The sequence below is a fragment of the Rhea americana genome, unplaced genomic scaffold, assembly GCF_003343005.1.
Source record: "Rhea americana isolate MKP2758 unplaced genomic scaffold, rheAme1 scaffold_166, whole genome shotgun sequence".
NCBI classification, from domain to species: domain Eukaryota; kingdom Metazoa; phylum Chordata; class Aves; order Rheiformes; family Rheidae; genus Rhea; species Rhea americana.
In genome coordinates, this window is record NW_028185772.1 from 1183038 (window position 1) to 1193521 (window position 10484).

The following is a 10484-nucleotide window of genomic DNA, read 5'->3' on the forward strand; positions in this document are numbered from 1 at the left end:
CATCATAGGCTTCAAGTGGCAAGATGATTTAACTGTTTAAGAACGTGTAGTCACTGACCTGCAGTCAGTCACCCCAAGGAAAAGAAACATTACCACAGCACAAGCATTTGTGCCTTTCCTCTGAACAGCAGCTAGATGATACTGGCAGTAGTCACTTAGCATTCACACAGATGTTTCAAGAAACCCTGTGCCAAAAGCAACCTTTTCTGCTCATCACAGTCAGAAAACTGTGGGAGACAAAGAAGGCTGAGATAGCATTACAGAAGGCCTATCTGTCTGTACTATTAAAAATCCCCATCTGTGTGATGACCACACATTCTGTACATCATGCAGGATCATGGTAAGAGCAATGGACTGACAACTGGTGTGCTGTGAACATACAAAGATCATTAGTGCAAGTAATATTTCAGGACTAGGAAGATGTAGGTTATAGATACCTGTGTAAGTTCACTCCTTAACCGCTGTAGAATATGAGTAACATAGTCATGCTATTGGTGAAAGACAGCTGTTGCCATTTAGTTCACATTTGGAAAGACAGTGGCTACAGAGACAATTTGAAAGGGGATATTCACCAGTTATGAAGTTCTTATCCCAAGTTACCGGTCACTACCAAACATATAGGATATCTTCACTTGCATCGCCTTCCACAGGTACATGGTAGTAATCTACGGGTCTCATTTATCTACTTCTGCTTCCAGTCAAATATGATTCTTCTTCAATGGATTAAATATTTCTTTCCCTCGTGGTGCACATCCTTGTAGGTCATCAAACACATTCTACCAGATACCATTGCTTCGTGTGGTGTGTGCTGGCCAAACAAGCCCCACACCAATCCACACAGATCAATTTCTACTCTCAGTACTTGATAACTCCTATCTATATGCCCTAATTCGTAATGGTCTTGCACTGGTGACCTGAAATATCACCAGCACCTTCTGACATACAGCCTGAACCACTGCTGTATGGTTTAAATCTGACTTCCACTTTCTTACCACCATTCTTTTGTTTGCTCTGTCCAGAGATCATGCAATATTTCTTAGTGCAGATACAGATGGTAAAATATGTCAGCAAGAAGCCCAAACGGAACCGTAACCACTTTCTGGGCTTGCTGAAGATAAATCATTTGCCTCTGGGAACGCAAAATGAGGGATACCCTTGTTGTCTCTGCAAAATTCTTGACAAATGCTTGTTTTGAGATAAAATTTACCGTATGTTGGAAGGGAGCAATAAACCATTATTTTCTGCATCACTTTCTTCCTATCTTACAGTCCCTGACAGCCTCCCTAAGCCCACACTTCCAGGACAGAGACATTAGTTTCCTGGATTCCACACAGTTCTTTCTGAAGGTCCCCAGAAATGAGGATTGTAATTTGTTTGCCAAAGAAAAAAAAAGTATAACGATTCCCAGTGAAAAATTTGCTATGAAAAGCAAATTAAACAGCCCCTAAACTAACCGAAACTATTTACAACAAAGTAGAACTTGAAAATGAAGGAAAGGAGGGGCAGGACATGTTGACTGTTAAAAGTTGCCATATGGGATTGGGTCTCCATAGGAGTCCTGCTAATGTCATACAGTGCTTTTTACAGTCTGCAAAACTCCACTAAGTGATCTTTACAGCTGGACATGTGGTATGTTTGCTGGTAAGGATGAGGCTGTGCCTGAGATGCAGCATGCATCATGTCCCGGGTCAGAGCAGTTAGGGCAAGATGGACTCTGGAGGCAGGGAGTACTGATTCAGGGTCAGCCCAGCCAGTGGCTCCTGGAAGAACCCAGCCAGAGACACTAAGACAGCCCAGTCCAGGCCTTGGAAATGCAGGTGTGCAGGCAGAGGCCAGGATTTGGCGAGCAGCGCTAGATTCTCCTGTTGAAGTGTTCAAGACCTAGCAGGATGCCCAGGAACAAGGCTCTGAAAAGAAAACCATGAGCTGACCTAATTCAGATTGCATGGGATTCTGGTATATCTGCCACTAAGTAATTTGTAAGCCATGCTATAGCATTCCTTTCATATCTGAAGGGAAAACGGTCCCCATGAAGACAATCATCCTCTGTACGAGTAGGCAGAAGCCCTTCCATCAGGAAACAGCAATACAGGTTGAATTCCTGCATGTGTAGTGGTGAGAAGTTTAGAGGTATGCTCACTGCTCTCTGTTTTGACCCATCAGGATGATGCCATGCAGGAGGATCGCTACCTGCAAATAGCAGGGAAATGCACAAGCAATTGCTTAGCCCTCAGCCCTCCTCTAGCTGCAATCTACTGTTCTGCTGCTGCTCTTGGCACTGTGTGAGCCTCCACCTAGTCACAGCACTGAGCCCTTCCTGCCAATTCCCACCCTCCCCTCCACCACAGCTGAAGGCCAGCCAAGCACCTTGCTTGGGCTGGTTCCCAGCTCTGTCTTGCACCCTTCCCTAGAGCTACAGCTTATAGGTTTTCATCATCCTGAGGACAGTCTCCCTGAGCTCTGAAACAGTCAACAGTGAGAACTAATGCCCTGACTTACCTTTCTAAGTGCCTTACTCCTTGTATCCTAAACCACTTTTGCCCCCCTGTATTAGTGCTGGACCATGCTATGAACAATAAGATACAGTTTATTGCCTCTAGAGAAAACACTACTGGGAACAAGAAGGAATGTGTGTTGGGTATGCCCTGTGTATGCTCAAACCCCTACATAAAAGAAAAGGAAAATCTCTCGGGGCTTGAAAAAAATTGAAGTCATCATTACTCAAAGCAGAAATGCTTTGCAGTCTTCCTGAGCATCTCCTTTCAGAATTATGGTCACCTGGAGTGACCATAAAGTTCCTCTCTTCTCAGCTTTCATACAACTCTGCCCACACTTAAAGTATTTGCTGTTACACAGTCCTCACAAAAAGTCACTTTCTTTTTTTCTAGTATCAGGTCATGTATTGAAATGTATTTTGCTTTCTGTTCTTCTTGGAGGGAATGATTGGATGAGACAGGCCTCAAGACTCTGGCAAGGAACATTTACAGTGATCTCAAATTACAAAAAAGACTACTGAGGAGTCCTGGATCATAATCACAGGCATTTTCATTTGATAAGCTGTTAAATGTTTTCTGTCATGAGTAGGATTTTCAGATCAACAATCAGGACACAGTATGAAATAGTTAGCTATGGTTTTCAGGATTTGGCCATATCTGTCTCCGTAAGAAACTGGCCAATGCCCTGTTGCCTTAGTTCCATGGTAGCCCCCTTTGCCACCTGCTGCTCCCAAACCATCTACTGGATTTCCACAGCTATGGTAGGTATTTCTTCAGAAGCAGCATGCAATAGGCATTTTCAGGAAGGAATAGATGTCCAAACTGGACATAACAGGCATCAGTTATGAGCTAGATTTCAGCCAGCCAAACACATCATCATTCTGCAGCTACTCAAGTGGTGGCTGAGTCCAACTTCCTGAAGCCTAGGGCTTCTCGAGACAAAGAAGCAAGCTCTGAGTAACACCATTCGCCCTGTTCACTTGCACAGGTCTAGCTCTGAGGGCAAAGTTCTCCTGCAAATCGATGTCCACACACAAGCTGCTGAATGCCTGTCATTGTGTACAAGTGACACTGAGGGCAGTGACATGGCATGCTTATCCGTTTGCAAAATGATGAGGGAAAATCCTTGATTATCGCTGCAAAGATATTACACACCTGCTGAGCCGAGGACATAGAGCTATGCCCCCAGTCATCCAAAGAGAAAAAGGAACCCCATCTATGCCTACACCTGGATTACCTCTGGTACACCTGTGATCTACAGATAATATTGAACAAATATCCTATACTCCTCATGAAGAAACTCACCATGTGCCTATAGTGAAATGAAATACTGGCAGTTGGGGGTTTTTAGTCTGCAAAAATAATTGCCACATTCTTTTTTTAAAGTCAATACCAGACCCTGGTAGTCTCCCTTTTTGTCTGGCAGTGATAAGCTCAACATAAATCTCCATTAGGGATGTCTTGCACATCCCTGAATTCCCAGCTCTGGCAGTTGTACCAGTTAGCCCTCCTGCGGCAGCTCAGAGCCGGCAATAAACAGTAATCTCCACTGTGGCAATTTGTTCCATATCTTTCATCTCAGCCACACCTGGGAGATAATGAAAGAGCTGTGTCTAGCCCACACTTAGATTATCTTTCACCATCAGTGGCAAACTGCCCTGCAAGGATATATAGCTCTCCTGGCAATGCTGAGATTCTTCATACACCTCCAGCTGCTGCTGACAAGTAAGAGCTTATGTAGGCTGCAACACCAGTGCAACGCAGTGAATGGTGCATACTGCCGTCCTGTGTGGTCCCAGGTGGCAGTTGACTCAGTACTGCCTGGATTCTCCATAGTGCTGATGTGTTAGCAACAAAGATAAAATAAATAAATTTAATATGCCTTCTAAACTGTGTCTGCACTGCGACTACCAAAGTGCTCGTGAATCAGAGATCAGAATCGAGTGGATACTAGAGCTCATAGAATTAATTTAAAATATAAGCAACTATGTTCTAAGAGGTTTAACTACAGCAGCATAGTAGCACAGCTAAAATAAAGCAGTTAATGAACTTGCTTCATCTGAAAGATCTATATAAATTTAAACTCTTCCTTAAATTCCAGAAGACATACTGTCATTGTCTAAAACATAATGGGAGAGTGAGGGTTTTGTAAGTATGACTTTTAATGCATGCTATTATTATATAACGTATCAAAGCCCTTTATTTTTCCTGACAATGTCTCACAAGGGTTAACATATATATACATATAATTGCAATCAGTATAGAATTTATCTGCACACTTACGGAGTGATGACTTTGACCATTCAAAGGAACACTACGTGAAAGCAAAACAAAATGACAAGGGATCACTGGGTTTTGTTGCAGCCCTTTGTTTATAAGGAGTTTTCTTGAAAGTACCACTTACAGTGCTAACTCACTTTCTTTACGTATCATCGGTGAATAGCAGCCTACATCTTCCTTTGGCCTGCATGGCACTAATATTCTGAAGTTGTACTGCATTTAATCTGACAAATTTAAGATATTTGCATGTATCATCAAGACAGGATAAAACTTTGCTCTATAAAGATTTGAGGAATGTTAAGCTAAAGGCAAATGTTGTAAACAGAATTCTTTTAAAAAAAAAGAAAAGAAAAAAGATACAAACTGACCATGGAAAACCTCCAGAATTCATGTCTAACTTTCAACCTAAGCATCACAGCAACAAGAGTCTAGAACCTCGCTCAACTTCAACCAGCAAGACAAAAATCCAACATCTTTAGCATGGAGCTTGGTCAGTTTTTGAAAGTCACGGTTGTACGCAGCAACAGGCTGGACTCAGTCAACAGGGAAATTCCTTCCAGGCTCATGTAGTCTTTCACATACTCCCCAAATCTACCTAATGTTGAACTATACATATTTCATATTGCCAAAAAGTTGGAATTTGTTGGGGGATTTTGGGGGGGGCTGGACCCTTACAATTAAACACAATTTACAAAAATACCCCCTGGGATCTGTCAGGTAGCACTGAGGAGTCCAACCTCAATAGTACGATGGCCAGATTTAGGTGTTGGCGGGGCAGAGCGGAGGCCTGACTGTGCTCCACCACGGCAGCAGGCTGCGCAAAGCCCAGGGACACGGGCTGCAACAGGGCCCTGCACCCTGCTGCGGCCTAAGATCATGTTCCTTACGTGACCTTTGCTCAGCCACATTTCATTACCAATAGCAACGAAGCAGGATCTGCCCACACAAAATAAAAGTACTCCTAAATTGAAAAAAAGGAAAAGAAAAAAGGAAAGAAAAATATAGTTGGATCTCAGAATAATTAGTATGTAGACATGGAAATTCTTAATAACATGTTAACTATTGTTGGAAAGATAATTTGTGGGAGTTTTCTAGCTCCCTGTCAGCACTGCTTATCTGCTGGCTGGTATTGTTTAAAAAGACAAAAAGTTTAAGCTTTTCTGCCAACCACCTATTTTTTTTTATTCAATAAGTCAGCTAGAAGTAGAACCAAATTGAAAAAAATAAAAAAGACTTCTGCACTTTTATGCACCATGGAAACAAGAAAGCTATCAATCTGCAACTACCTAACTTAAACCCATTTTGAGATGAACAGCTTTTGCTGCAGCAGTGTAGCCAAGAGGATCAGAGATGTACAGCCTGTACTTGCCCATAAAGATGGGCATACTTTATTTTTTGCTTCAGTCTCAAATGAGTACAAATGTTAAAGCATATTGGACATTGATGTCAAGGTGCATGTTAAACAGCATTACAATCTAATAAAAGCTACAAACATTTCTTCTCAAGTAATTTCTTACAGCAATGTCAAAAGGAGGAAATAAAAATAAAAATATTCATAGTCTTTGTCTAAAATCTACTGGGATAAGACTACACATTGATTTCCTAAGTGACCTCATACCTTCAAATTTTCTTCTTAAGCTGAAATATTCCTTGCTTGAGCCCTACACAAGCTAGCTACTTTTTAAAATCAAAGATTCAAGTGGTATTCTTTAACAACATATACTAATTTTATTTTTTTTTCCACAACGAAAACATAGTTATTTTTTAATGAAGTTATTTGTATGATGAACTACTTCAGCTCACAGGTTTATAATAAGTGTTCAGTCTATAGCTTTTGTACCTTTCAAATGTTGATGCTCACTTGTGAAAATGCAAAAAATGCATTTTAAAATCCTCAGTATAGCAAGACCTTAAAGTTACCCATGTGCATAAGCATCATATGCATCACATTACCCCATTCAGTGGGATTCCCCAAAGCCGGGCACAGCTTAAGCACTTTACTTGTCAGATTTGAAACTCCCATGTTAATTAAGGTTGCTCTGAGCGGAATTAATGGTTACAATTGCCTAAGGTGCTGATGGCAGCCAATGGCCTCTCTAAGTTTGGACTCACAACTTGACTAAAATAGACAGGTGGAGTAGGTATAGGATATTTTTAATATCTCTAGTGAATACAGAATCCAAGTTTACCAAGATAATACAGAAAACAGCTATCCTAATCACAGATGCAGGAGGAATCAGCAGGGCACCTGAAGCAATGGCAACTCTACTTCTCTGCAACAGGCTAATACTCCTACCCTTGGAAAACGAGAATTGGATATGCAGCTGGTTCTTACCAGAAATAAACTGCAGTTAATCTCTGACTCATTAGCATGACAGACTACAAACCAGGGCAGCTAAAGAGCAGAAATATATGTATGATTCAGTCCACTCTGTTATTATACTTACATAACGCACTAAAACCAGAGTGAAAACTACTTCCTATTTCTACTCATGTCACCCCAACATGAGTGCTTCACAAGTGGGGAAGAGGACCTGTGAGAACTGACTATGTACTGCAGCTGTAACTCCAACTACTCAGAACAACCCCAAACTATCTACACAGACAGCTATCACCACACAACGGTTATTCTCCACCTCCTGAAGTCTTCACATCAGAATAAGGTATCTTTCCAGAGGACATCTGTTATCTAGAAGTAGTTACTTAGTTTTGTATGTGTGTAAGTGTGTGAAACAGGAGTTCAGACAATTTAATATACTTCCTTTCAGATTAAAATTTGTGGAATTAATTGCATTTTAAACATGTGCTAACTGGCACAATGAATATGGTCTTAGAAAAACTGTAATACTGATCAAGTACATGACCTTACCATAATGATATAGGCACACAGAGCATTTTTTTCCTTTATGTACTTTCATGTAATTTCTTAAACCCCAGCTGGAGAAAAATATGTCTTGTCTTCTGTCTAGTTCTACTTCAGGCACTACCAGTCTGACATTTTGCTTTCAGGTTCTTGTAACATCAGTATTGAGATCAGAGATATCAAAATTTAGAAAATCTGACATGTCAAATTATAAAAAAAAGTATCTGAGAACAAATGGAAGAACAGACAGACTGAATAAAGATGCAGAAGAAGGGGAAGAAACAGAATGATGGGAGAGAAAATACAGACAAATATAAAAATACAGACAGATGAAGCAAACAGTCTAAAAACATTAAGCATTGTTGAAAAATAAAACAGAACAAATATAGAGCTATAAATTCATACATAAAACATATAAGCACAGATACTATCAGCACGATCTACTAACATTTCTGCACAAGAATAGTACAAGAGAATAATACTCATGTGAGTAATGTCATGCACAAGAAGTTGTAAGATTTGACCTTTCACCATTTTGTGTGTGTGTGTATGTGTATTTGTAAAACATTTAAGCAGGCATTTTAACTTTGAAGAAGACAAAACTTGAAAATAATAGGACCTAAGGGAAACCTTTACCATGAAAGCTGGAGGAACTGCAGTTCTACAAAGAACTGAGAGGAATACCCCACAGATTAATTATTTGACAATACAACTAATGTTTTTGTTACAGTTCTGTTTGAACCATAATATGCAAACTGCAACTTTTACTTTATATGCAGAATGCCTGTTGGAAGAAAGTGAGACCAACACGTGACCTTGAATTTGGGGAATCCTAATTAACCCTCTAGCTGCTATCTGGAAGAAGTCTAATAGCAGCTCCAAAATGGGTAGAAGCTACTTGCCCTTGAGGGACTCCTGTGGTTTCGTGAGACACTGGCTGCTCGTTTGCCTCAAACCTGTTTATAATAATGAGAAACTCTTATGAGGAAATAAGCAACGGGTGCACCCAACAGAAGAGTATAATTCCCTTGAGTGATTAAAGGGGAGCTAGATGTCTTGCCTTTGAATCATCTACGTGATACAGTTTACTGTCCTCATTTTACAGACAGGAAGAAGCTAAAGCCCAGTGCATTGCTTTCCTACGAACAATTCGGAAGTCTGGCAGGGCCAGGAATGGCGTTGAGGGGACAAGGTCGCTTAGGATGACAGTGTAGACCATTTTCCTACAGAAGGAGGCATTACTACATTTGATAGCCTATTAGGAAGTGTTTTACAGGATGCTAGAAAACATGAAGTAAAAAAAATCCAAAATTTCTTTCATTTTACAATAATTAAACTTTTTGTATTAAAAAGTATCCTCACTTTGAATCTACAAAACCTGCATTAAAACACATTAATCAAGCAATCTAAAAAACATAATCTTCCTTCTCCAAGAGCTTCTGCCTGTGGATTGCCAAAACGATGTAAAACCGCATGTATATACGGATGCCCAAAATATGTGGAGCCTGACATTCCCAAAATTACTACCATCCTGCTACAACACTAATTGCCTCATCTTGGATGCTTCAGCAGACTTGTAGACTCTTACACTAAATTCTCTACCTATCTCTAGCACTACTGTGCTTCATCTTCATCTGTAGAATTAGAACGATGGAAAAAATAGGCTTTAGCAAGACTAAACATAGATGAAAAACAGTATTCAAGAAGTAATACCATTAGCAACAGTCCTCATTGAAACTACAGTGGTCTTAATTTATGCAAGACTGCAAAGTCTGTCTTAGAAATACTTCTGGCAAAGTCAAATTACTCCTTCAGCACCATTCACAACAGATGATTATACAGGACTTCTCTGTGGAGAATATTGTTTTTCCTAAATAATACAAAATAATTATTTAGATTAATTCAAATATAATATTTAGAATTTGCAAAATGTTGCAAATGTACGTAAGTTTATGGAAATGAGAGATGAGCTTTAAGAGTCACAATGTTGTGGGTCTTATAGGATTACAGGAAGTACATTTGTTTTTCTTGAAAATATTCTTGCAGCAGGAGTTACCTTTAGCCTATAAAACATAATTTCTCCTCACACCTCCTAAAGTAGAACATGCTTGCCTCTAAAAATAAGTCATGATGCTATCAGCAGCCCAGAGTACTCTTTTTTTTTTTTTTTTTTTTTTTGGGGCAGAGGGAGCCTGATGCATCCAAAAATGAAGTAAAGGGGCGACGACCAACTGGCTGAAGCAGCTGGTTTAGCCCCCCTGCAACCATCCCACGAGGTGGCAGCGAGGCTGGCCCCGCTGCGCCCACCTCCGCGCGCCCACGGCGGGACCCCGCAGGGGTCCTTCCCGCCAGGAAGCGCAGCAGAAGGGCTGCCAGCTCCTGCGGCCACTGCTGGGGTGGCATCGCTGGGGTGGCATTGCTGGGGACATCGCTGGGGTGGCATCGCTGGGGGCATTGCTGGGGTGGCATCGCCAAGGGGACACCCTCCACCTCGGGAGTGCTGGGGAAGGAGCCCCTCACCCCGACGCAGGGGCAGGCTGGGCGCAGTGGGGGGCCTGTGTGCACGCGTGTGTGCGTGTACCATCGCGCGTGTACACGCGCGTACGCGTGTACGTCTGTCTGTGTCCGCGTGTGCCGTGCGTGACTCTGAGTGTCTGTGTCCCCGCACACGTGTGCGTGCGCGTGTTGTGTCTCTGCACGTGTGCGTCTGTCAGTCTGCCTGTCACTGTGCGTGGGAACGACTGCGTGTGCAGCGTCTCCGAGCCTGTGTGCGCGTTGTCTGCGTGGGGCTGTGCGTGCGTCTGTCTGTCCGAGCTCCCGCGCGCCAGGCCGGCAGCAGCCCCGGG

General features: G+C 41.8%; 1 protein-coding gene across 1 annotated transcript in view; it reads right to left on the bottom strand.

Annotated features, from left to right (window-relative positions):
- Positions 1 to 10107, bottom strand: part of DRC8 (dynein regulatory complex subunit 8) — a 32064-nt gene extending 21957 nt beyond the window's left edge. Inside the window, 1 exon segment of the mRNA XM_085300614.1 lies at positions 9867 to 10107. Coding sequence (XP_085156740.1) covers positions 9867 to 10107 — 241 coding nt within the window.
- Between the last annotated feature and the right edge of the window lie 377 nt (positions 10108 to 10484).